General features: G+C 51.8%; 1 protein-coding gene across 1 annotated transcript in view; it reads left to right on the plus strand.

The window, feature by feature from the left end:
- Positions 1-27122, plus strand: part of UBAC2 (UBA domain containing 2) — a gene marked incomplete at both ends in the record, with an annotated part of 146426 nt that extends 119304 nt beyond the window's left edge. The window contains 2 exons of the mRNA XM_080689928.1: positions 13164-13286; positions 27015-27122. Coding sequence (XP_080546054.1) covers positions 13164-13286; positions 27015-27122 — 231 coding nt within the window. The remainder of the gene's footprint in view (positions 1-13163; positions 13287-27014) is intronic.
- Between the last annotated feature and the right edge of the window lie 588 nt (positions 27123-27710).

Raw genomic sequence — 27710 nt, forward strand, 5'->3', positions numbered from 1 at the left:
GCATGGTGGCGCATGCTTGTAATCCCCACGCTTAGACGGCGGAAACAGGAGGATTGCACTGGTTTGAAGCTGGCTTAAGAGACCCTGTTTCCAAATAAAAAAATATAAAATGGGTCTGGGAGCGTAACCCGGAGGTAGAAGGGTTTCCAGGAACCCCAGTACCACCAGAAAAAAAAAAAAAAAAAAAAAAAGGAACAGGGTGTGGTGGCTCACACTTGTAATCCAAGCCTTTGGGAGGCTGAGACAGGAGGATCGCAGTTTGCAGACAGCCTCAGCTACTTAGTGAGGCCCTTTGCAACTCAGTGCGACCCTGATTCAAAATAAAGAATGAAAAATAGGGCTGGGGGTGTAGCTCAGAGGTAGAATGCTCCTGGGTTCCACCCCCCGTACCAAGGAGGAAAAAAATAAAAAAGCTTTAGCTTCTAAAATAAGGGCCAATACTTCATGACCTGTGGACCAAACTGCCAGTTTTTTAATAATTAGATGCTAAGAGTGGTTATTTTTATTTTATTTTTGGTATGGGGACTGAACCCAAGAGCAGTCTATCTCCAACCTATACTCAGCCTTTTTTTTTTTTTTTTTTTAATCTTGAGACAGGTTCTTTCTATGTGGCTGAGAATCTCACAAAATTGCTGAGGTTAGCCTTGAACTTGCAATCCCATCTTAGCCTTCGAAGTATTGGGATTACAAATGTGTGCCACAATACTTGGCTTGGGTTTTGTATTTTAAATTATATTTATGAAAAATAAAAATAAAAAAAAGTAAATCGTATATATGTACCTATGTAATAGTCACAGTTTTAACTCTTTTCAGAGCCTGAAACACTTACCATCCAGACTCTTATGGAAAACAAATTTTTTTTTTCCAGCACCTACTCTAGAAGACTGTAGCCACCAGCTTTCAAAGCAACTTTTTCCTGGGAAATCTGAATTCTCTGGGTTTGGGCTCTGCCATTACTCATGCAAACTATCACTTTCTCTGTAGCTGTTGGTGAAAGGGTTGTTACATACCATACCATCAGCTGGAGGATAAGACTTAGCAGGAGGTGTTTCTGCACCACCTCCATTTCTTCTAGAAGCAGAGTTAAGGTGGAGCCAGCACAGATGAAGTGTGCTTGGTTCTAACTAGGTGGGAAATTGGCCAGCAAGATGAACCGAGATCATTAATGTGCGTTCTCACGGGCCCTGCACTGCCCTGGCCACCCAGGGGCCCCAGCTGTCGCCACCTGTTCCCAGTAAGCACAGTCTGTTGACCGTGCAACAGAAGCTGACAGAAGCTGAGGGCGCGCTGCTCACACGCGCAGTTCGGTTATTTTTGCAGTATTTGGTTGAGGTGAATTGGCTACCTTCTCTCACCTGCCCTCGGTAACATTTTGTGGCTGTGAAGATCGTTTCTGTCTTTATCCACCCCTGGCAACAGTGGTTAGGTACCCTCTGACATGCACATCCTTCTGAGTCATATCTGCCTTGCAAATCGCGAGGGTTCCTATCATTAATCAAGTTTATTTGTAATTTAATAAGATATTTCTAGTTTATCGAACATGTTCTCAGAGCCGGGCATGGTGGTGCATGCCTGTAATCCCAGTACTTGGGAGGCTGAGACAGGAGGATCGCAGGTTTGAGGGCGCTGTGTAGTAACTTAGCAGGACCCTGTTTCAAAATAAAAACTAGAGAGTAAGGCTATGGGTGTAGCTCGGAGGTAGAACGCCCTGAGTTCACTCCCTAGCGTCTCACACACACACATATAAAACGTTCCCAGGTCCTTTTTATTTTTAATAGCTTTACTGAAACAATTCACATACTTTACATATAACGTACCCACTTGAAGTGTACAGTTTAGAGATTTTTAAATATTCACAGAGTTGTACAACTGTCACCACCAACAATTGTAGAATATTTTTAGTACCCAAAAAAATTATGCCCCTGTTAGCCATCATTCCCCAGTCCCATCCGCCCGCGCCCCGGTGGCCACCAGCCTGCCTCTGGCTCTGAAGATGCGTCTCTTGAGGGCATTTCGTGTAAAGGGAAGCATGTGCTGCCTGGTCTCTGTGGCTGCTTCCTTTCACTTAGCATCATGTCTTTGAGGTTCGCATGTTGCGGCGTGAGCGCTTCTCCCTGGGCCTGCCTTAGGGGGCAGGATCCACCCTGCGTAGCCTGCGCCGGCGGCTGCCTCCCCTGCACGCTTCCGTCCTTGCTCCTTTGGCTGGGCGCAGGGGAAGCGTCCTGGGGTCTTGGCCTCCACAGCACTGCTGTTCCCTTTAGCATCTGTTCTGCAAAATAGACTTGACCCAGGTGTGGAGGCACACACCCATAATCTCAGGGATTGGGAGGTTGAGACAGGAGGATTGTAGATTCGAGGACAGCCTCGGCAATGTAGCAGGATTCTCGGTGACCTCGCAAGACCCTGTTTCAAAACAAAAAGAGAGGAATAAGGCTGGGGATATAGCTTGGAGGTAGAAAGCCCAGTACCATCTTTCTCTCTCTCTCTCTCCACCCAGTGCCCACATTGTGCCAGGCCGCGGTGAGTGCCGCCATGAACGAGGCGGCATGAGCCTCCCTGTCCCTGAGCCGAGGGGAGGAAGAGGCTGTCTCAGTAAAATGTCCCGAGAGCGCCTCAGACACGGCCCAGCCGGGCTGGGAGAGCTAGAGGAGGGTCTGGAGGAAGCACCGTTGCAGACCGCACTCGTGCATGGGTGCGTGCGTGCGTGCGCACATGCGTGCGTGTGTGTGTGTCTGTGCACGCTGCAGAGGAGCCGCCGCAGTCCGTGGCCAGCACAGCTGGCACGTGGCCCTCGGCCCAGCACTTTTCCTCTTTCACTTTTTGCTGCAGTTTGACTAAAACCACCCTCGTGGCGCTGCTGAGCGGCTCTGCCAGCAAAGCAGCCCACTCGGTTAGAGCCAGGCCCGTGCCCCGTGGGGAGTCAGTGAGCGCCTCGTGGCACACGTGGAGTAAGTTGCTAGTGCGTCGTTGATAACAATCTGCAATTAAATGGGAATCAGGCGCAAGATCTGATCAGGTGAGGTTAGAGCGGAGCTGTGTCTCGGTCTGAGCTGCCTGCTAGAGGCCCACCGGTGCTTCTGTACTTGCTCACAGCACCTGCGTTGACAAAATTCAGCTCAGACGGGATCGGTCTAAGTTCTAATCCTCTTCCAAGACTGACTCATTAAATGACCTGGAGAAAAATCATGTCTGTTTTCCACTCTGCCTTGGCATCTTCATGATGCATCTCATGGTATGTAAGGAAACCAACGAAAGACGGCGCGCTCTCCGGCCTGGACACACTAAAGTCCTGAGACTTCTCAGTTCTTTCTCCCATGACCACTTACTAGTCACCTTTTGAAACCAGGAATGAGCTAGGTGTGATGGCACACACACCTGTAATCCCAGTACTTGGGAGTCTGAGGCAGGAGGATCACAGGAGTGTGGCCAGCCTCGGCTACTGAGTGAGGCCCGGTGTCAAAATAAAATAAAGCTACGGTTGCAGCTCAGAGGTAGAACCCGGGTTCGCTCCCCAGTACCACTAAATTAAATAAATAAGTGACTGCATGAGAGTTTACAGATGTACTGTGAAGCGACACAGTGTTAAACACGGGTTTATTAGTAAAACCGTCCTTATAATTTTGTCAAATTTTCTCCCACCAAAGCCACTTCTGTGGGTTTTCAAAACCAGAAAACCTTGTGCCGTGGAGCGAGCGTGTCAGGCAGAGCCCCTGGGACCCTCTGGAGGAGCTTGGACTCCAGGGACCCACCCTGGAGCTGTGAGTGACAGATGGGATTTTATAAATAAAGCAGCCGGGCCCAAGAATTTCCAGAGCTGTGAGTCAGTCTCCTGTCGGAGGCGACAGCACGGATTGGCCCACCAAGACTTGTTCAAATGCTCCTAAGAGCCGGGCTGTGCACAGTCTGGGGCGTGCCTGGCCGAGGGTTCGAGGGGCGCTGTGCACCCCCTCGCTTCCCCGCACCTGCCTCCTTGGGGCGCATGCCGCCGCCCTGGGTCTGGTGGGGTCGCCCAGGGAGCGCTGGCCTCAGCGGAGGCTCCCGTGAACCTGTACCCCAGGCGAGCAGCTCGGGAGAGTGCGTGGCAGAGGGTCCTGTCTGGTGTGTGCCCCCTGCCCACCCGCGACAGTGACAGTGCTGCCGGGCAGCCGGCTCCTGCCGTCCTGGACGGCTTCTGCCAGCACGGCAGAAGCCTCCTCTGGAGAGAACTGCCCGCCTCCCAGGATGCTGTGGAGCTGCCGATGGGGGAGAGGAGCCCGTAGCCGGGTGAAGGACTGTCTAGTCCAGCTTCCCATTTCACAGACAAGGAAACCCGGGCTCGGTGTCTTATTCCTTGAACTATTCTGTAGGAGCAGGAAGGGCTTGGGTGGTCGGAGCCATTTGCGGATAGGAAGGGAGGGCTGGGCGTGCTCAGCAGGTGGAGGGAGGCAGACCTGGGGAACGGGAGGGTTCAGGTGACTGGAGGGCCACTGGAGCAGTCAGGTGCCCCGGGGGGCGACACAGTGAGCGGAAGGCACCTGAGGCAAAGGTAAGGAATAGTGTAGGGTGGGGCCCATGTGGGCAGAGCCTCAAAACAGGACAGAAGGTTTTAGACCTGATGCCATAAGATTTTTGATTGATGCCATGTATGGTGGTGCACACCTGTAATCCCAGTACTTGGGAGGCTGAGACAGGAGGATCATGGGTTTGAGGATAGCCTCAGCAACTTAACGAGACCCTGTTTCAAATTTTAAAAATAAGTGAGCCAAGCGTGGTGGCGCTCGCTTGTAGTCCCAGCATTTGGGAGGCTGAGACCAGAGGATCACGGTTCGCAGATAGCCTCGGCCACTTAGTGAGGCCCTCTGCAACTTCGTGAGACCCTGTTTCAAAATACAGAATAAAAATAGGGCAGAGGGTGTAGCTTGGAGGCTGAATGGCCCTGGGTTACATCCTCAGACCTGCAAAATAAAATAAGTGCTGAGAGTGTAGCTCAGAGATAGAATGCTCCTGGGTTTAGCCCCCAATACAAAAAAAAAAAAAAGATTTTCCAGTGGAGGCAGCAGCATTGTGAGAGGCTATGGTACAAGCCCATTGCAGGGATGCACAGATTGGGCTGGGAAAATGAATGAGGGTCACATCACCTGAGAAGCCATGGCAGAGGCTCAGTGGGACAAGGACCTAAACAGTGGCAGCCCCCTCCAGAGAAGCCAGCGGTTTGGGAGTGGGGACCTGACGGGCAGAGGGAAGCGCAGCCGGGGAGCTTCCAGGCTGCGGTGACGTTGGGCTGATGGCGGCAGGCTGACACCCGCCCTGCGCGGCGCTCACCGAGGACAAGTACAGAACGAGGCCTGGTCGCTGAGGCAGAGAAACGGGTGAACTCCGGGGGAGGAGACGCAAACAGAGAGGAAATCTTGAGTAAGCCTCCATCTCATTTTTAATAATGAGTTTCACCTCTTCTGTGAAAGAAAACATTTACGGGTAGCAAGTGCAGAACTCACTTTGATTTTTCTTGTAGTTAAAAATTTTCATGTAGAACTAAAGTTCAGAAGGTAAGAAATTACCCAAACCTTGGTACATGAAGAAGCAAAAGTCAGTAGGCAGAAGGCGACGCCCGTGCGGCAGGTGCGCTCCGTTCACGTCGCTTCAGGGAAGCCAGAGCACAGTCCTTACCGTGTGCGGTCCCTGCGGAACTGCGTGTGTCCCAAGCACCAACACAGATGAAGAGAGTAAGGACGCCTCCGAACGAGGAATTGGTGTGGCCCTCCTCGCCCAGACACCCCCAGCCCAGGCTGGGCCGTGGGAGGCTCCCTGGCTCCTCACCTTCCTCCTCAGCGCAAAGGCTCCGCACGCCAGAAACAAGGTCACCTGTCACCACTGGAGGAGCGTGGTCAGCCAGCCAGCCTCTTAAAAACAAATGGAACCCAAGAGTGCTCGCCACAGGCTCGGCCCGCAGTGTGCCCAGTGCCACGCTCAGCCATCACAGCCACCGCCGGGGAGGCTCGGCCCACCCCGCAGGAGGACCCCAAGGGTGCGGGCAGAGGCATTGCCCAGCACTGCGGCCCGAGGGCACGGCCAGGACCAGTTTGAGTCCAGCCACTTTTTTCTTTTCTTTCTTCCTTTCCTCCACCTCCTCCTCCTTTTTCTTCATCTTCTTATCCATTTATTTATGTATTTGATCCTGGGACTTGAACCCAGGGGCATTCTACCTCCACGCTACACTTCCAGCCCTTTTTTATTTGGAAACGGGGTCTAAGTTTCTGGAGGTCTCACTAAGTTGCTGAGGCTGCCCTCAAACCCTGTGATCTTCCTACCCCAGCCTTCCAAGTACTAGTCCTAGGCGTGTGCCACGGCACCTGCCCAGAGACTCTTCGAACGGAGTCCTTTCCCTCCCCGCTGCGGCTCCCCACACAGGAGTCTCCCAGGCTCCCTGCTTGTTGAATCACTCCCTTTTGAGATCTATCTGCGTGTGGGGGATTCTCTTCATTCACCTCAGAAACCTGAGTGACAGGAAGGACAGGTGCATAAGCAGATACCAAAAGCCCACCTCTTTTCCCTGGGACATTAAAGAGGACGGCAAAGCTGGAAAACAAGGCCGCCCTGCTCCGTTTTTCTTTTTCCAGTTTGGAATATATGGTCATTTTTTTTTATTTTAAGAAAATTTGTTAGCAAGCAAGGGGTTTGTGATTGCCACGTCAATTAATAAGTTTTTAAACTAATACAAAGGCAACGGTGAGCTGTAGGGGGATTGTTAAGCAGAGGAGGGATGTGATGAGGTTCACGCCTGGGAGACCTCACTGGGGCCGCCTGCCCTTGAGGGCGGTCTATGACGGAGGAGGAGGGAGGGAGAGGAGGGACAAGATGTCTGGGAGTTGTGACCGACAGCCCGCGGGCTGGCTTACCCAGTGGATGGATGGAGCTGTTATTCCCCGAGAAGGAGACATAGGAAGAGAAATGGGACTGAAGATGACTTTGGTGAGCTGGGCACGGTGGTACAACCCTGTAATCCCAATACTTGGGAGGCTGAAACAGGAGGATCGCAGGTTCAAGGCCAGCCTCAGTGACTTAACGAGCTCCTCAGCAACTTAGTGAGACCCTGCTTCAAAATAAAAACTAAAATGGGGCTGAGGGTGCCGCTTGGAGGGTAGACTGCGCCTGGGCTTAATCCCCCATGCCAAAAAAAAAAAAAAGAAAAAAGATGAGTGTGGTTAGGGACATCCTCCACAGATGTCTCCAGAACAGCTAGATGGAAGTGTTTCCAGAGCCCCTGGCTCTGTGGCTCTGAGGCACAGCATCTGGGTGCAGGCGCCCTTGCCCTGGACACGCTGACCGCAGCCCAGGACGAGAGCCCACACGCAACGCGGGGAGAGTGAGAAGTCGTCCTGAGGCAGGACCGTGAGGCGCTGGCGGCCGTGGCTGCGGGGAGGGCGCACAGCCGCGGGCGGGAGGGCAAGGGGCGTGTGTCCCCAAGCCTGGGGAAGTGCTGGAGCCACGGACGGCCTCAGGGCGGTAGGGGCCAGACCCCACAGCCGAGGAGGGGCCGCTGGATGCATCCGAGTCAGCTAAGGGCTTCACAGGTAACCTGTAGGAGAAAGGAAAAGGTATCTAATGGGGGGCACCAGGCTGCGAGCGTCTAGAAGACAAGAACATGGTCCCTGCTTCGCTGCTCGAAGGCAGCCAGGTACATCACCGAGCGCCCAGTAATTCTGTTGGTTTTGCTGCAGCTGATACAACTGAGCAGGTCTGGTCTGAGCCCTGGAAGGTGACCCACACTCTAACCTGCTCCCGTCCAATCAGGATAGGCCCGCAACCCGTGGGCATCCCTCAGGGTCTGGGATCGGGCAGCTTCACCTCGGATCAGGGCCATAGGGTCAGAGAGAGGCTGAGATACTGACTCCCCTGGGCCGCTGGGAAGGGCTGGCGCCCAGGCTGGCTGTGAGCAGCTTTAGTCGTCCCTGTGGGTGCACGTCTGCCTTTTGCTTTGTCGGATGCACCAAGGGCTGAAGCTTACTTTGCTGGAAAGCCTTGGTCAGCGGCAGGACTCGTGAGCCCTTGCACAGCTCCACCCCACCTCCCGTGCCCCAGCGCAGCGTCAAGAAGCCATCACGTCGCCGTCCTTCCCGGGACTCTTCCCTGCACAGGGGCCTGCGGGCAGCCCCGGCTGGCTACTCTGAACTTCTGCGCCTGGCAGGCTGAGCCCCAAGGAGGGAGAATCGAGGGTCCATTTTTCCCCAGGGGCCAACCTTTTTTTTTAAATAAGATGGAGGATGTTTGGGGAAGTCATTTTAATATTTCTGAGACATCAGATTCCTAATGCCACCTTGTAATTGGTCTCTCACAACACGGGGCACCCGCTTGGCCTAGGAATGGGCTCAGGCTGCGTGAGTCGGGCTGTGCTGGCCATCCGGATGTGTGTACAAATCATCCATCCGTCACCGCCCTCCAGGGTCCCGAAGTCCAGCTGGGCAGCAGAGAGTCAACAAAGTGCACGGCCTGTGTAGAGACAGAATGACGGCTGCTTGGCAACAGGCTCAGAGGCCTCTTCGGGCTCTGCTTTACCTGTGTCGACTCAGTCAGTTCTCATCACACCCCTAGAGATGGGTCAGCGTGCCTCCCATGTTACAGATGAGAAGACACAGCCCGAGAAGTTTACACAATGCCTCGGCTCCTAAGTAAGCGGCAGAGCTGGGGTGTGAGCCCGGGTACTCGGGCTCCGGAGACTGTCATCCTGCCGCCTCTGCCTTCTGGTAACACCCGCCATCATCACTCCTGAGCTTGCTTGGCTCCTGTAGCCAGGCAGGAGCCCGCTCGGTCCCTCTATTTGAACGCCCTCACCAAAACACCTGCGCTCTTCTCCATCCGTGAAGCCGATCCCTCAAGTTCAGCTCAAGCCCCGGCCTCTCTGGTTGGGGCCACGCTGACCTCTCCTAGGCCTCCCGGCATGGCGTGCGCCCTCCTGCTCTGCTCTGGCTTCTCCATGCCTTCTCCCAGGAGAGATGGTCAGCCCGCGTGAGCTGGGCGAGGCCTGTGCCCTGCGATGGGAACTGCGGGGGCCCAGGAAAGCCACGAGCTCTCCCGGCCCGACTCCTCACTCGCGCCTCCCAGCGCCCGCATGTGCGGCGTGGATGTCCAGTCCACGGAAATTCTGCTTGATCGGGTGTTGGGAACGTTCGCAGCTCCTCCCTTGAACTTGTTCTCATGTATTTATTTTCACCAGGATTTTTATTTCATTTGAAAATCTCCTTACCAGCTAATAACAAATTATTTTACAAAACGTCCCTTCAAAATGCAAGCTGCTTCCTTCCTCCTTTTAAAACATGCGGTTACTGCTTTTGAAGAAGGCAAGGTGAAGGAAATGTTTCCTGTTTGTAGAGGCTGATATTTAACCCCACGATAAGAGCAGGTTGCTGTCAAAACATCCTAGAACTCCTGTAAGCGCCTGCTTTTTAAGTACTTTTAACCATCACGGGAGTAGAGGGCTTGGTCCGTCTCCTCTTTCTCTTTGAGGAACTGAAATGATGCAGACACACCTCGAGACCTTCCCGTGGTCCAGTAGCTGGCGTGTTGGGAATGATGCCGATGCGTGGTTTTGTATCGTTCCGCACATGTTTATAGCAGAGGCGCCCAGGGCTTGATCCAGGCCGCTCTGCAGGGGCTGAGGCAGGAGGCTGCCTTGAGCATGGAGGACATTCCCCGGCATCCGCAGACTCAGCCCACGGGATGCCAGTCCACCCCACCTGTCCCCACTCGTCCCTCACATGACAACCAAAACTGTCTGCAGACCACGCCACGAGGCCCTGGCTGCAAAGTTCTCCCTAGTATGTGGCCATAAAGTAGCACAAAGTCCTATACTATTCTGAGTTTTTTGTTTTTTTTTTTTTTGCGGGTCTGGGGATGGAACCCAGGGGCATTTGACCTCCGAGCTACACCCCCTTCCCTGTTTTTTATTATTTTATTTTGAAACCAGGTCTCACTGAGTTGCAGAGGGCCTCATTAAGTAGCTGAGGCTGTCCGTGAACCGCGATCCTCCAGGTCTCAGCCTCCTGAATGCTGGGATTACAAGCGTGCGCCACCACGCCCGGCTGTTCTGAGTATTTTAAAAATTTGCCTAAATAAATATTCTCATTCAACTTACTTTGTTCATGGAATGTTGGAGTTTGGTTTTCTCCAGATGGTTTATTTATGCTAGCTGGTCACATAATACTTTTTTGGCATAAGAGAAGCACTTACCAGCCGATTTCCCTACTTAGAAACAGTTGAGGTTTTTTCGTTTACATTTTCTTTCTACTGTAATCAGTGTGTCGCAGATTATGGCAGGTTCTCCTAAGAGGCCCCATTGGTGGCTCAGCCACCTAAAGACGAAGGTGCCGCACCAAAGAATGGGAACGTTTTACTAGGTCTCGACACAGCACTGCCCTCCAGTCGACTCCATAACGACGCGCGGAGAGAGATTTCTTTCCTTCACACTCTCGCCACAAGGGATATTGTTAGACTTTTCAACTTTGCCTTATGAGTGCAAGATAACATTGTTTGCATTTGCGTTTCCCTAGTATTAATGAGGTTAAGTATCTTTTCAAATATTTATTAACTCAGGGTTTCCGCTTATGTAAATTATCTATTTATACACATTACCTGCTTTTCTCTTAGTTGTTTATTTTTTCTCATTAGTGTTCTATATATATATATATTGCGAGTACTGTTTTTAGTCAGGTACAGGTTGTCAACATCTTTTGTTTTCTTTGGGGATTTGTTACTTTATGTGTGTGGTACTGGGGATTGAACCCAGGGGTGTTCTACCTCTGAGCTATACCCCAGTCCTATTTTTAAGCTTGAAACAGGGTCTCACTAAGTTGCTGAGGGCCTCAGTAAGTTACTTAGGCTGACCTTGAACCTGTGATCCTCCTGTCTCAGACTCCCAAGTACTGAGGTTACAGGTATGCTGCCACCATGCACTGCTTCTTTTAATCTGTAGTTTGTCTGCTTTATTTTTTTTAAAACAACAACTGAACTTTTAATACAAAGGTTCATAACTGATAATATTGTAATTTTTAGCCATCCTTCTTGTTGTGACATGATTTAATATATATGTGTGTTGTGTGTGTATGTGTATTAGAATTCCTTTTCTATCTCAATACCATAAAAATATTTTCTTAGCTGGGTGTGGTGTTGCACCCTTGTAATCCCAGCATTTGGGAGGCTGAGACAGGAGGATCGCAAAGGTTCAAAGCCAGCCTCAGCTACTTAGTGAGGCTCTCAGCAACTTAGTGAGACCCTGTTTCCAAATAAAGTATAAAGTAGGTCTGGGAGTATAGCCCGGAGGTTGAAAAGCACCTGGGTTCCACCCCAGTACCACAAAATTTTAAAAAATTTTATTTCTTTCAAAAGTTTTAACATCGTAGCTTCCACATTTAAATATTTTCCCCAATACTGGGGATTAAACCCAGTAGCATTCTATCTTGAGAGATACATATCCCCCAGCCATATTTTTCATTATTTTGTATGTGTGTGGTACTAGGGATGGAACCCAGTAGAATGTAGAATGCATCTGACCTGCAACCTTAGCCCCATTTTATTCTTTATTTTGAAACAGGGTCTAACTATGTTGTAGAGTCCTCACTAAGTAGCTGAGGCTGGCCACGAACCTGTGATCCTCCTGTCTCAGCCTCCCAAGTACTAAAATTACAAGCATGTGCCACCATGCCTGGCTTATTCTTTATTTTGAAATAGGGTCTAAGTTGCGGAGGGCCTCACTAAATAGCTGAGGCTAGCCACAAACCTGCAATTCTCCTGTCTCAACCTCCTGGGTACTGGGGTTATAAATGTGCACCACCACGCCCAGCCCCTCATTTAAACCTTTTTTTTTAACTTTTTTGGCAGTCCTGGGGATTGAACTCAGGCGCACTGTACCTCCGAGCCACACCCCCAGCGCTATTATTTATTCTTTATTTTGAAATAAGGTTTCACTGAGCTGCAAAGGGCCTCACTAAGTAGCTGAGGCTGTCAGCGAACCGCGATCCTCCGGTCTCAGCCTCCCAGGTACTGGGATGACAAGTGCGTGCCACCATGTCTGGCACACGTTTAAATCTTTAGTCTATGAGGTTTATGTCTGTATATGATCTGATACGGGGTAAAGGTCTGATTTTGCCTTTTTCATGTCTATACTTGGCCATCCTAGTCCTATTTATTAGATATTACATGGTCGTGTCAGGACAGTGGCACATGTGCTTGGGACATGTGCCAAGTGGATGCGAGATGTGCTCCCATCTACTTGGGAGGCTGAGGCTGGAGGATCATAAACTCCAGGCCAGCCTGGACAACTTAACAAGACCCTGTCTCAGAGTAAAATTTAAAAGCATGGTGGTGGCACACGCTTGTAACCCCAGTACCTGGGAGGCTGAGACAGGAGGATCGCAGGTTCGAAGCCAGCCTTTGCAGCTTATTGACACTCTCAACAACTTAGTGAGACCCTGTTTCAAAATAAAATACAAAAATAGGTCTGTGGGTATAGCTGGAGTTAGAAGGTCCCTGGGTTTAATACCCAGTACCACAAAAAAGGGGGCTGGAGATTCAGCTTAGTTGCAGAGCACCCCTAGGTTTAATCCCCAGTACCGCACACGCTGAAAGGTCCATGTTTTCCTGCTGAGCGGTAACACCTCCTCCATCGTCTCCCCCATGTGCCGTGTTTGTACTGTCTAGCCTGCTCCTGCACCTAGGCTTTGGTACAACCTGCAATCTCCTTTCCCTGACCACCCTTAGAATCTGCTTGACTAGCAAAAGAGGGGCAGCAGGGTGGAAGGAGGAATGGCGTCTTAAGGAGCTGCTGGCAACACCAGCTTCCTGGCACCTGCGGTAAGGTCACCTCTTCGTGTCTCCTTCCCAGTGCGCCCTGCGAAGCCCCGAGCTCCTAAGAGTTGACCATCTCAGGGCAAGGACAGGGTCATTGGGGCTGAGATTAGGAATGTCAGTGTGCCCCTCACCGTCGTTTGTGCCTAGGTGCACTTTTTTTTTTTACACAGCGTGATGCCTTCTTTTCTCTGCACACCCACTGCAGGCTGCCAGGTCTGCCCTGTGCATGGAAAGGTGCTGGGATGCTGTGTAGACCAGCAGAGCATCATGGACGTGACTGCCTCGGAACCTCTCGGGAGGCTCTGCTCCTTCCCCATCTCATGACCATGTTGCTCTCTCCTTAGGGAGGAATGATCAATTGGAATCGCCTTTTCCCTCCTCTACGACAACGGCGAAACATCAACTATCAGGATGGCCGGCGCTCTGAGCAGCAAGCATCCCCTCCTCTGGAGGTTTCTGAGGAACAGGTAATCAGTAACACCTGGTACTAGGCCTAAAACAATGCTTCACACGTAAAGACTTGTGAACAACAAGAAATTGAAGCTTGAGTTTTAAGCTAAGGATGTATCTCAGTGGTAGAGCGTTTGCCCAGCATGTGCAAAGCCCTGGGCTCCATCCCCAATACAGGAAGAAAGGAAGGCTCAATTCTGAAAGAAATCAAGCTTGTCGACACAGAGATTTTGATAGCAGCTACATTGCCACCAGTGACAAGAACTTTGGGCCTATGGGTCTTACCGGTTTATTTATTTATTTATTTATTTTATTTATTTTTTTTTTGCGGGTCTAGGGATGGAACCCAGGGGCATTCTACCTCCGAGCTACACCCCCTACCTTATTTTTTTTTATTATTATTCTTTATTTTGAAACAGGGTCTCACTAAGTTGCAGAGGGCCTCACTAAGCAGCTGAGGCTGCCCGCGCGCAAACTGCGATCCCCCTGTCTCAGCCTCCCAAATGCTGGGATTACAAACATGCTCCACCACGCCTGGCAATGGCTCATTTTTTAAGCCTGTCATATTTTATACAAGAACCTAATGATAGTTTTCTACAGAGAATGGAAAGACAGACACGGAAGGCTGGGGCAGAGTGGCACCTCTGGTATGATTTTGACTTACTATTTTAAATCATGTTAGTATTTTACATACTTGAAAAGCAAGTCGACAAGAGGAGGCACCAGGGTAAACCTGAAAAGAAGGAAGCAAGTGGCCCGTCCGTGTTTCACATGAATAACAGAATCACATCCAAAGAAGGTGATGCGTCCACACCATATACCTTCAGTCTGAAGAAAAACCGCAACCTTAGACTCTGTAGGTTTACGTCTCATAGTGGTATGAGAATAGCCATTCTAAAATTATGTTGTGTGTGTTGGCAGATGAGGAAATAGGATGATCATACTGTGGACGAAGGAAATTCAAATATAGATCACAGGAAGGAAAGGAAGAGGCTGTGGGTCCGGATTGGAACTAGTAGTATCAGCATAAACGGGTGACGTGCGTGTGTGTGTGTGTGTGTGTGTGTGTGTGTGTGTACTGCAAGGACTCAGTAGCAGTGACGTCCTAGGAGCAGTGGGCTCCCCTAGTGCCCAGATCTACTTCTGAGTAGTTTTCCCCACTGAAATGAACTGGCTTCTTTAGAGAAATGGTGGCACCAGGCCCAGGGTAGGGAAGGTTCAAAAAACCCTGGAGCCTCTGGTGCCAGGTAGTCAGGAAGTAACCCCAGAGCCAGCTGCCAGCATCCACTGGCCGCGTCTGGACCGCTGACTTTGAGCACCTGTAAAGGACAGTAGCGTAAGTCATTGCTGGGAGGGAAAGTGCATGAGTTCTTACAACCATTAGTAGAAACACATTTACACACATACACAGGAGAAAGGAATGCTTTTCCTTTTAGTAGAATGTCCCATAATACAGAAAGAATGACAGTATTGGAAAATGAGTTTTAAATTCATTAGAGTCAAAATCAGGTCAGGGAGGAATCATCAGTATATAAAGACTAGTCTTTTTACACGCTATCAAAGTATCTTCCACAGCCAGACATGATGGCGCACACTTGTAATCCCAGTACTTGGGAGGCTGAGACAGGAGGATCACAGGTTTGCAGTCAGCCTCAGCAACTAGTGAGGCCCTCCACAAATCAGTGAAACCCTGTTTCGAAATAAAGAATAAAATAGGCTGGGGCATAGCTCAGAGTTAGAATGCCCCTGGGTTCAATCCCTTGTACCACAAAAAGCAAATGTCTCCCACGAATTACTTACTTACAAAAGGAAAATAGTAACTGTACAGTGGAGAGATTAGATCCCCCTTAGCCAAGTTGACAAAATTAACACTACCAGTAATGGAACAAAGACTGTTGTGTTTATAGTCTGAAGAGCACAGGTCATTTATGGGGAACACTCAAAGTACACAATTTCACCCAGTTCAAGGGCTATTCTCTAAAATACACAGCCTGGTTTTTTGGTTTTTGTTTTTTTTTTTTAGGTCTGGGGGTGGAACCCAGGGGCATTCGACCTCCGAGCTACACCCCCTGCCCTATTTTTTACTCTGTGTTTTGAAGCAGGGTCTCACTGAGTTGCCGAGGGCCTCACTAAGTAGCTGAGGCTGTCCGCGAACCGCACTCCTCTGATCTCAGCGTCCCGAGTGCTGGGATGACAAGCGTGCCCACCGCGCCCGGCCGCAGCCTGTATTCTTTTGTCACTAACTGTTCCAAATTAAAGGAGACTCAGGAGCCACGTCACCTCAGCGGAACTCATGATCCTGGACCAGATTGTGTGTGGACAGTTTTTGTTTTTGTTTTTGTTTTGCAAAAAGCCATTTTAGGATTGTGATGAAAGTGGGCTATATACGCCGGGCGTGGTGGCACACGCTTGTAATCCCCGCGCTTGGGAAGCAGAGACAGGAGGATCAAAGCCAGCCACGCGCGCTGGCCTAGGAGAGCCTGTTTCCAAATAAAAATGTAAAAATAGGTCTGGGAGTGTAGCCCGGAGGTAGAAGGGCTTCCAGGAACACCCCCCGCCCCAAAAAAAAAGAAAAGAAAGTGGGCTTTAGATTAGGTAATATTATATTAAGTTCCAGGATGTAGTACCTACACTGACACGGGCTAGGCCAGAGGAGACTCTTGTCCTTAGGGACAGACACATGCAGCCTGCTCTCCACGGCTCAGGGACAGTCTGAGCGTGAGTGTATGTGTGCTCACAAGCGTGTGCGACAGAGACAGCAGGTCACAAGGCCACGGTTGTTGAACCCGTGACGAGGACACAAGGGCTCTTGGCGCTGTTCTGCTAACTTTCCACGTTGGAGAGTTTTTCAGAGTAGAAATGTGTTTACACCTGTGAAAGTCGGCTCAGGACATTGTGATGGTGGCACGTGCAGTGTCCTCCTGCCTGTGTGACCAGCACAGGTGGACGCCAGCATTACACCGCCGGCCTTGCCGCCCAGGCCACCACCTCCTTGGCCCATCGCCATCCCCAGAGCAAACCCTGGCCAGTAGGACACAAGGCATCTGGCCTGTGCACAAACCACGTTCTAGAGGTTTTCTAGAATGCAGGAGGTGCCTCTGATGAGGCTCTTAAAAGAAACCAGGCCAGGGTGCCTGACTCCAGCAGTGCCGTAGCAAAGGCAGCGACCACGCAGCGACCTCTTACCCTTCCACCTCCTTGAGAGAACTTCCAGACAAAAGTGATTCCCGGGCTAAGATTGAGTGGAAGAAGTTGAAAAGACCGTGGTCTCAAGTCCAGGTGGAAAGATCAAAGCGCCCGTAATGGTGACTGGCTAGGCCGCGAGCCACGCCCCAGGCCGCCTCAGCGATGCGAGGTACTTAAAGGCCAGGGATTTCTTAGTTTTTACACTTTGGGGGAAAAGTGTCAAAGAGGGTGTCTTCATTAGACACAAGGAGAATGTGTGTAACTGAAGTCTTTGGGGTTTTTAAAAAGTGAATCATTTTTCCTTGATCCTGCCAGAATGGTAACAGTGGGGTTAACATGTTGTCAATTTCAGTTGGCTGTTTTGTTTTGTTTTGATTTTAATTGGGGATTAAACCCCGGGTGTTCTACCTCTCATATACATCCCAGCCGTTCTTATATTTTTTTATTTTCAAACAGTCTTACTCAGTTTTGAGAATCTCACTAAGTTGCTGAGGCTGGCCTTGAACCTGCAATCCTCCTGTCTCAGGCTAACAAGTACGCGGATTACAGGTGTGCACTACCATCACCAACACCCTGGCTAAAAAACTTCGTAATGTCCTAAACCCAGGAAAATATAAATGTTCATTTGAGTTCTTTCTGCTGTGAGCATACACTTCAAGAATTTTGATGGGAGTTCTTCTGGAAAACCTAGTAGATGAGAAATGTATGCCACAGATTTTGAAAACAATATTCCAGGAAAAGAGTGTCCATTCTGTTATAAACGTGGTCATCATTTAACTGAAAGCCATAGACATTTGCTACCTTTTCTGCTTTTTCTTTTCTTTATTTTCTGTTACGAAGATTCTGGGTCTTTCATTTCTCAAAATCCGCTCCTGTTTTTGACAAACCCACGGTACAAAGGTACCATGGGTTTGTCAGTTCACCACCCCTTAGAAACGCCACCCCACCCTCCCAGCACCCCCAGGAGGCAGTGTCCGTGGGGATGGGCCCGGCAAGGGCGCAGAGCGCTGAGCCCACCTCAAGCCCCATCCTGGCAGACAGCTGTCAAGGTGGCTAAAGGAGACCCCAGGAAACGAAAGGACAGGAGGTCTGCTAAGGCTCGGAAGACCCGCCACGAGCAGGAGAAGAAAAACCTGCCAGGTGTAGTGCGCACCAGAAATCTTAGTACTTGGAAGCTGAAGCAGGAAGATTACCGGCTCAAAGCCCTCACGTGGCAAGTAGTGAGGCCCTATTGCAAAACAAAAAATTAGGGTTGGGGTGTAGCTCAGAAGTAGAACGCCCCTGGATTCAATCCCCAGTATCACACACAAATGTGTGTTGTGTGTGCATGTGCACGCACACATTTTTCCATTTCTCTTTTTTTGGGCACTGCTTATAGGATTAAACCTAGGGCTTTGTGCATTCTAAGTGTCCCGGGCATTTATTTTATTTTATTTATTTTATGTTACTGTCTCACTGAGTTGCCCAGGCCTCCAACTTGTGACCCTTCCTCCTCGGCCTCCTGGGTCACTGGGATGACAGGTGCACATCACCATGCCTGGCTTCTCTCATTATTTTTTTGTTTGTTTTGTTGTTGTTGTTGTTGTCTGTTTTTGTTTTTTGTTTGATTGTTTTTTGTCATCTCAGCCTCCCAGGTGCTGAGCTTACCGCGTGCCCCACTCCGGCTTTGCTTTTTCTTTACGCCTGGTATTTTCACTCTACATTCATACTCAAAATTAACAAATAATGAAATTCTGACACACATCCTTTTGATCTTTTTTTAATCAAAGGAGAACATTTTAAAAAGAGATGAGGGGAATTATCCCATTTGTCTTTCTCAAGCCCTCCCTGAGCTTAAAAAATGACCCTTCAGATGGAATCAGGAGGAAGTTAAACAGGACTACACCAAAGCCTGGACTTAACAAAAGGAAGATAAACAGACTTCTACTTCCTCTCTTCCACTCAGGTCTTAACACAGTGGTAAATAAAGCAGAATTTCCTGCTGTCGGGGAGTTCAGAGCCCAGTGCGGGCGACCAGCCCAAAGCAGCTGCTCGGACAGGGCGGCACGCTGGGAAATGGCGCCGGGAGGGTGCGGAAGGGCCTGGGCCTGGGAGGGAAGGCCAGGGACGGCCTGAGACGGGCTCATGGCTGCCAGGAGGGCGCTGCCAGGGGCCAGGGCCAGGCTGGAGGGAGCAGGACGGGCTCAACACCAGGTCCTGGCACTGCTGTCGGGCTCTAGATGCTGAAAACCACAGCAGGATTTTAAGTGGGACTGACACCATCAGGGTCCCTGGAGCCTGGGTTAGATAAGGGCGGGGGGTCCCAATCATAACCAGAGATGGTCGTCCATGGCTGCCGAGGAAGCGTGTGCCCCTGGGAGCCTGGACTAGACCTGAAGGGGGTCCCAGTCATAACCAGGGATGGTCGACCGTCCCTGCCGAGGAAGTGTGTGCCCCCGGGAACCTGGACGACTGTGGCCCAGTCAAGAGACGTGGCCACTGAGTGCAGGAGTGAGACCTTTGCAACACACGAGACAGGTCGTGCGGGTTGTTTCTGTTCTCTGAGATTCCTTTAGCCCAAGCAGAGAGAATGGCTTCAAGCCCAAAGGATACCTGCAGGCATCGCTGATGAGCTCGCAAAGTGTAGATAACACTGGAGAAGCCCCGTGAGGCCCTCTCCCTACCTTGGCATCCTCGCCGCTGTCTGTAAAGCCCACCCCGCCCCAGAGCACTGAGTGCAGAACCCTGGCTCGCGCACAGGTGAGACGCACCTTGCTTCTGCTCTGGGCACCCGTTGTTACTCTGAGTGGCTGTTGGTTTGGCGCCTCGGCTGCTCTGGTTTCCTTGGTAGACGTGAGCTCCTGAGGGCTGGGCCAGGTCAGCTTGAGTCCCACCCACAGTGCCTGACACACGGGTGCCCGCTCTGGTGAGAGATGGCCCCGTGACGTCTTCAGAACACGTGTTTTCACTTAACGGTGCGCTAGCATGGCGCTATCAGATCTTCCCATCCCCCGAACTCTTGTTGACTAGAAACGTGTCTTCTAATAAGACTCTGAAGGCAGATTTGTTACAGTGGAGTGTTGGGTGGCAGCTGGGTGTGGTGGCGCACACTTGTAATCTCAGTAATCAGGAGGTGGAGACAGGAGATGGCAGGTTCAAGGCCAACCTCAACAACTTAGACACTCAGCCACTAGGGAGACTCAGTTTCAGAATCAAAGAATAAAAAAGGCTGGGGTGAAGTTTGGAGGTAGAATTTCCCTGGATTCAACCACCCGTACCAAAAAAATTATGAAAAATACACATATATGTGTGTGTTATAAACGTCTATGTGGTGGTTGAGACACACGTCTATGATAGCAGTCGGTAATTAACCCAACTGTGTGGGGTGCCCAGTCCTGCTGGGTGCTTGCGAGATGTGTGCAGGAAGCTCACCCAGCCCTCCTGAGGGCCTGCTACCACCGCCCCGGGACCAGGCAGCGGGGGCCAAGGTGCGGACCACTGGAGGGGTGGAGAATAACCAGGAACCGCTGGTTCATCCAGGACTGTGAGAAAGGGGCTCCGCCATTCTTAGAAGAGAGATGCCAGGCTAGAGGAAGGAAGAGTGTTGGCCCTGCAGGGACCTCGCATCAGCGTGGGGCAGCGGGCACTGACAGGTCAGACCTAGTCGTACTAGCGGGCGGGCAGTGCCAGATGTGTCCCTGCTGGCCCGGCAGGGCATGCCTGTGGCCTGCACACCAGGCGGCCCAACTGGGGACAGGTAGAGGTCTACTGAGTGGGCATCACTTTGTACACGTGTCAGAATTGGGGAAGTAAGAACCCAGAACACTGACAGCCTTCACTAAAGGGAAGCTAAAGAAAACCACAGTCTTATTTGAAACAAACCAAACGCTGTCACTGAGTAGGGTTGGTATAAATTTTATTGCAACAATGTCCTGTTTTACTCATGACAAAGAAGTTCCAAATCGCAAGTAGAATACCAAAGTGGAATAATTTTTTTCCCCCTTGGAACCTGGGGTGGAACCCAGAGGCGCTTTACCATGAAACTATATCCACAGCCCTTTGTATTTTCTATTGAAATAAGGTCTTACTAAGTTGCCTAGGCTGGCCTCAAACTTACAATTTTCCTGACTACCTCCAGAGTTACTAGGGTTATAGGTCTGCGCCACTACACCCAGATAACTAGTTTTCATGAGACGCGTTACCTTAAGATGGTAGGGACATACACATATAGCAATCATGGAAGAGATGCAGAAAAACAGGGAAACCAGGCATGATGGCACATGATTGTCATCCCTGTATTTGGTAGGCTGAGACAGGAGGATTGCAGGTTCAAAGCCAGCCTCAGCAACTAAATGAGGCTGTCAGCAATTTAGTGAGACCCTGTTTCAAAGTTAAAAAGGGCTGGGAGTGTAGCTCCAAGGTAGACTGTCCCTGGGTTCCATCCCCAGCACCCCCCACACACACACACACAGAGGAAGCGGTGTAGGTCAGAGAAAGCTTGCCTTTAAGGACAGCTGTCGGGGCGGTACGGTGGCGGCAGCAAAGGCCAGCCCCGCCTCCTCCCGGCGTGGACGTGTGCGTGTGAAGGTGTCCAGCCACCATCCCCGCCCCGCAGACTTCACCGCCATCGGTCAACTGCCTTCTGTCACGGGTCCTTGGCCACAGACAGCAGCCCTCCTCTGACGCAGCCTCGTGGCTGGCGAACGCAGACAGGAACAGGCGCCACCAGAGAGCACGGTCACTGTCAGCTGACGTTGTCCCAAAGGAGAACGAGGTGGGAACGCTCTTGCCCGCATCATGCTCCTCAAAACAAGACCACACAGAATGAGAAAAAATGTTTGCGCCAGGCTTCATAGTGCAGGCCTCTGATCCCAGTACTTGGGAGGATGAGACAGGAGAATCTCTGCTTCGCAGCCAGCCTCAGCAATTTAGCAAGGTCCTCTACAACTTATTGAGACCCTGTTTAAAATGTAAAAAAAATAATAAAACGGCCAAGGGTGGAGCCCTCTCCTGCACGTCACCGGGCTCCAGCCTCCCTCCTGAGTTCCTGTGTGGGGGAAGTGTGAGCCTCTGGCTTTCTGTCTCTGCTTTCGCTCACCTGACTGCAGGTGTGCAGAGACCTCGGTGTGTCTTTCTGCCACTGGCGCACAGGAGCCATTCCCAGGAACGACAGGGTGGCGTGCGCTAGGACCCAGCGGCCTGGGCTCGGAGCTGAGTAGTTTCAAGGTCCAAGCATCTTACTAGTGTCCACTAGAGACGCTGTGGATGTCTGTTCTCTGTGGCTGGCTTTTCCTCCAGATCATATCATCTGGATGAACCCCAAGAACCTAAAGAAACTCGGGCTCCTCCCATCCGCCCTCCATGAGGGGAGCTCTTAGTGAACACGAGTCCCGGGGAGCCAGTGTCCCCCTCTGGCTGCCCGTGCTGGCTGGCTGGCACCGTGGACGCAGCCCGGCGCGCAGCTTCACGTACCCACCGCTACTTGTGGATGCCAGGGGAGACCGAAAAATGTTCCCTCTTCATCTACTTGTTCCGTTTTTAAAAGAGGAGCCATGCACGCTAACCCTATTTCTACTTAGTGAACTTCTCTCTCTGAGAAATATTCCAGTCTATCAGCAACATAGACTAACCAGTTAAATTTTCACCTCTAAAGAAAACAGAAAGGTGGAGGTGGTGGCACACACCTGTAATCCCAGTACTTGGGAGGCTGAGACAGGAGGATTGTAGGTTCGAGGACAGCCTCCGCAATTTAGTAGGATTCTCAGCACTCTTGCAAGACCTTGTTTCAAAACAAAAAGTCAAAAGTCCTGAGGGTCGGGCCGGGCGTGGTGGCGCACGCTTGTAATCCCCGCCCTTGGGAGGCGGAGACAGGAGGATCCCGCAGGTTCGAAGCCAGCCCTGCTGGCGTAAGAGACCCTGTTTCAAAAATATAAAATAGGTCTGGGAGTGTAGCCCGGAGGTAGAAGGGCTTCCAGAAACCCCAGTACCACCAAAAAAAAAAAAAAAGTCCTGAGGGTATATAGTTCAGAAATTGAATGTCCCGAGGTTCAACACCTATTACCAATAAAAAAGAAAAAAATGCAGAAAGCCCAAAGCCAGCTCCAGCTAAGTGGGCATGGTGGCTAAGCTCAGGGCTGAAGTGCCGGCCCGCTGCCCGCTCATCGTAGCAGACACTCTTCAGCAAAGACGTGATAAGCCAGGCTCGGCTGGGCACACTGGCACACACCTGTAGTCCTCAATACTTGGGAGGCTGAGATAGGAAGATTCAAAGTTTAAGACCAGCCTCAGCAACTTAGCAAGACCCTGTTTCCAAATAGGGCTTGGAGTGTAGCTTGGAGGTTGATCACCCATAGGTGATCCCCAGTACCAAAAAATAAAAACAGGCCCAGTTGTCGATCCAGCGCCTGAGCGCGCGTGGCTGGACCCGTCTGAGATGGCGGGACAGCCTCCACGGGAAGCCTTGTGCAGGGAAAGCTGCTGTTCTTGCACAGACGTTGCTTGTGTGCCCGAGGCGCAGGCCAGCCATCCTGACTCAGGGCCCCCGTGCGGCCTCTGCTGCCCTGCCGTGGCGGCCTGTGGCCCACCAGCACCCCATCGGCATTTTCTGGAGTCGGCCTGACACTCCTGCCAGGCTGGGCTTGCGCTCTGCACTCCGCTGAACCAAGCACGTGAGCAGCTGAGAGCTTGAAGTCCCTGCGGTGACAGGGAAAGCACGCAGAGCCCTTCCCACTCTGTTCAGAGAGGGCCAGGGCTGCAGAAAATGCTGGAAAGTAGGTGGGGCTGCCCACTGAGACTGGCCGAGGCAGAGCTCCTGGACTGGAAACAAACGTGTCAAACATCATGAGACGTTATTTTAGTCCCAGATGGAAATAACCCAGTAAGACCGTCTACTACAAAGAGCTTCTTCCCTGCTGTTGACACATGTCCAGTTTAAGTCCCCGGCTCTTCACCCCTCAAGAAGGGCAGAGAGTTAGGCCCAGCTTGAAGGTGTCCCCAGGGAAAGGGATCACAACTGTGAATGCACAACTGGTGTTTAGCTGGCCTGTTTAACACCATGAAGTTTATGTTTGCTAAACAAATTCAGGGTGATACAAGCTCAAGAGAGCTAATCAACCTAGGAGACAAGATCAGAATTGACAGCCGGACGTGGAGGCGCTCGCCTGTAATCCCAGTCCCTGGGAGGCTGAGACAGGAGGATCAGAGGTTTGAGGACAGCCTCAGCAAGTGGTGAGACTCACATCAACCTCGCAAGACCCTGTTTCAAAATAAAGACAAAATAGGGCTAAGGGCTGTAGCTCAGAGATAGAATGCTCCTGAGTTCAATCCCCAGTACCACCCTCCCCCAAAAAAATTTTTATTTCTTGCAGTAGTGTGGATGACCCAGGGGCATTCTACCTCCAAACTACACCCCCAGCTCTGTGTTTTATTCTTTATTTTGAAACAAGGTCTCACTAAGTAGCTGAGATTCTCCCATGATCCTCCTATCTCAGCCTCCCTAGTACTGTGATTATAAGCGTGCACCAACACACCCAGCTAAAGAAATTTTTTTTAATTGAAAATAATTCATCTGGGTTTTCTAGAAAACAGGCAGGATGCACAGTCCTGTCCCTAGATGGTCAAGGCAGGGTTACAAAGAGATTGTAGGAGAGATTAAATAAAGAATCATGCACTCAAGTAACTCTGGAGGCCCCTTACTTCTGCACAGAAGGGCGCACAGCACGCAGGCAGCCCACGCGTCCTTTTACCCTAACACAGCGTCCACTGTGTCACCCGCACTGGCCATGGTGAGGCCTCGCAGTCTAACCCAGCTGGCTAGCTTCCCACTGGGCAAGTTTTTTCTTTAGAACAAAGGAGAAGTAGGAAACCTATACCTCCAATAACGAAACATACGGACTGTTGTACAAATGTTACGTAATGGGTGCCTATGCTACTGTTACGAAATGCATGCTGGTCCATTTTTATAACTTCCATAGAGAAGATTCGTTTTCTTAAATTTATTTATTTATTCATTTTTTTGCGGGTTGGAGGATGGAACCCAGGGGCATTTGACCTCCAAGCTACACCCCCTGGCCTAATTTTTATTCTTTATTTTGAAGCTGGGTCTCACTGAGTTGCAGAGGGCCTCACTAAGTAGCTGAGGCTGTCCGTGAACTGCAGTCCTCCTGCCTCAGCCTCCCGAATTCTGGGATTACAAGCGTGCGCCACCACACCCGGCTTTCGTTTTTGAGGAACCTGGCCTGAGAGCACTGCGGGTGGAAACTCGTGGGGGCTTCTGGCAGGCCCCAGCTGAAGTGGCCACAGCAGTGTGGTACAGGCCTCTCCCCACACGGTGTGTGCAAACATACATACACAAGTGTGTTTTTAAAAACACATCCGTGCCCTGAATCTCTAAGGGGAAAGGCCGAGGTCATGAGACAGCTGGCTCACGGCTGAAGGCCCTGGGCAGCCCACGCGCCGGGTTGCCCTCGGTCCTGGGCACGTTGGCAGGAGACATCGGAGAACGCTGCAGAGGAGACTGAGAGCTGCTGGAATCGGAAACTCAGGAACGAGCTAACGCAGCCGTGGCCCTGGTCTCAGAGCGTGCAGTCGGTGGCAGGGGACCCCAGACAGCCTCAGTGAGCCCGAGACAGAGGTGGTGGGGCCCGAGGGCCTCTACTCTGAGGATCCCCTGGCCTAGGTGTCAGGAGCCAGAGCAAGTGTTCCCACACCTGACAGGAGAGAGGCGTCAACAGGCCAAGGGCCAAGGGAAGAGCCCCGCGGAGGCCGTAGCACAGCAGCCATGGGGCCTCCGAGCCACACCGAGCCCTGAGCTGGGGCTGGCGGGAGAGGGGCCTTCCATGTAGGAAGGGGAAGGGGCTGCTTTCTGCTACATCAGAGGGCACAAATGGGAGCCGTGAAGGCCACGAAGGCACACACCTCCCAGCAGGACTCTCGGGCAGCCCTTGTGCCCTGCGGCCAGCTGGGCGGTGGGTGGTGAGCCCTGCCACAGCAGACACTCAGGGAAGGTGCCTCTCCGGTGTGTCCTCTCCACGCTGTCCACGGCCCCGGGAGCTGAGCTCCAGTGATCTGTGCCCCCACCTCACCCTGGCCCTCTGGGGTCGGCCCCGCCACACATGAGCTCGCCCTCCGGAACACCTGTGGCTCCTTCAGACCGCGACCACAGCGCACCTGCAGCCCCGGGCCTGCAGCTGTGTAGACATGCCCGGGGCGAGTGGAAGTGTGTGTGTGTGGGGGGGGGGGGTGCCCTTATGACTGCATCTTTAAGTCCAGGCTTGCTGGGTGGGGTGGTGCACCCTTGTAATCCCAGCATTTGAGAGGCTGAGACAGGAGGATCGCAGATTCAAAGCCAGCCTCAGCAACTCGGAAACCTAAGCAGACCCTGTTTCCAAATAAATAAGATTGGGCTGGGAGCATGGTTTGGAGGTAGAATGCCTCTAAGTTCAATTCCCCAGTACCAAATGAATAAATAAACATGACCCAGTCTTCCCCACTGCAGGGGCATGTCCCACTACGGGCGTGGGTGGCGCCTTCCCTTTGGATGTGTCCCCGCCTGTGCCTCTGCTCCCTGAACTCTTTGGGGAAGGGGTTCACTGGCGTCCTCTCTCCTGCCCTGCACCCTCTTCTTGTTCTAGCGCCCATCCTGCAGGCCCTGCCCTTCCCCAGCCACCTGGCTCCCCCTCACACCTGGACCCCCCTGAGCAGTGAGACCTGTTCTCTCTACACACACAGCACCCACACTAAAGATCAGAAAGTTTTAAATGCCATCCACCCTCGGGTCAGCCCTCGGAGCCGCTTGAGTGTATGTACCATTGGATCTCAGCATGCAGCAGCGCCACTGTGTACTGTGTTGTCCGGAGTGCAGCCTGCGTTAATAGCAGTGCAAACACACTCATAGCTACTGCAGGGCCACGGATATGTTTATAATCCACGCTTCCTTGAGAAAATAACTTATGGATACACAGTATTTCACAGTCTTGCCTGTTTGGACATTGGAGGCTGCTGCTTACACAGCGCAGGAAACCTCTGCTGGCAGCGGGTCTGTGCTGAGCACTGGAGGCCCAGGCTGCGGCCCAGGCGCAGCCTCCTCTGCTCCGGGGAAGCCGAGGCTGAGAACCGCACTGCACGTGCCACAGCAGCAGACAAGGCCTCGGTGCCGGGGGCAGCGCGCTGGCCGAGCAGGCCAAGGGGTGAAGCCCAGCGGAGCTGTCCTGGGGGAGCCCGGCCCTGAGCAGGGTGGCCGGCCCTGAGCTCCGGTGTTGGTGCCAAGCCGCTCCCAGGGCTGGTCCCGGGGGTCGTGGTGCCCTCAGAGGCCACTATGCCTCGTGGGTAAAAAGAAGAGCGAGGGGCACGGGGAGATAGTGTGTGTTTGATGGTCACACACTGGAAGGTTCATTCCTGTTATACTTTTCCTAACATTGATTTCACACTGGAAAGATATTCGTTGGTTTGGAGAGAGAAGGAGGGAGGGAGAGAGACTGGTGGGGGGGCTGTTTGAGCCTCACTAAGCTTACCTACAGAACGCCGTGGGGCCAGGCACGGCAGCGACCTGTAGCCGCTCAGGCTCCTCTCTCTGTTCTCAGGTGGCCCGGCTCATGGAGATGGGGTTTTCCAGAGGGGACGCCTTGGAAGCCCTGAGAGCGTCAAACAATGACCTCAACGTGGCCACCAACTTCCTGCTGCAGCACTGACAGTCCAGCCGGCCACTGCGTGACGGCAGCGTGGTCCCTGCCACCACACCAGCCCGAGAACCAAGCCGGCCCTGGCACCGATGCTCTCGGGAGAGGGAGGTCTCTGCCGCGCCCGTCCCTAACTCCAAGAGGGTCACTGTTGTGGTATCAAATGAGTTTGCCATTAAATTAGCATGTATTTTCTATCTTTATTTTTTTATTGGGCATTCCCCTCGTGTGGAGCATCATCGCTCCTGATGCGTCCCCACGCAGTGAGTTGCAGGTGTCTGGGCCGTCGGGATGCACTCCAGATGGGAGTGCTCTACTGCCCTGCTCCCCGGCACACCTCTCGTCATGGTCACTGTCCAGGGGGCAAGCAGAAAGCTATTTCAGAAAGGGCTGTCACATTATTCTTTATGAACTTTTTAGTCACAATTTTTTTTCTTAAATTTATCTTCAAATCCCACCACTAGGTATTCATGGTGACACACTCCTGTAGCCCCGTAGACTGAGGCAGGAGGATTGCAAGTTCAGGGTCAGTGTGGGGAACTTAGCAAGACCCTGGACCCTGTCTCGAAATAAAGAATGAAAAGGGCTGGGTGGTAGCTC

The sequence above is a fragment of the Muscardinus avellanarius genome, assembly GCF_963383645.1.
Source record: "Muscardinus avellanarius genome assembly, chromosome: 2".
Taxonomy (NCBI): Eukaryota; Metazoa; Chordata; class Mammalia; order Rodentia; family Gliridae; genus Muscardinus; species Muscardinus avellanarius.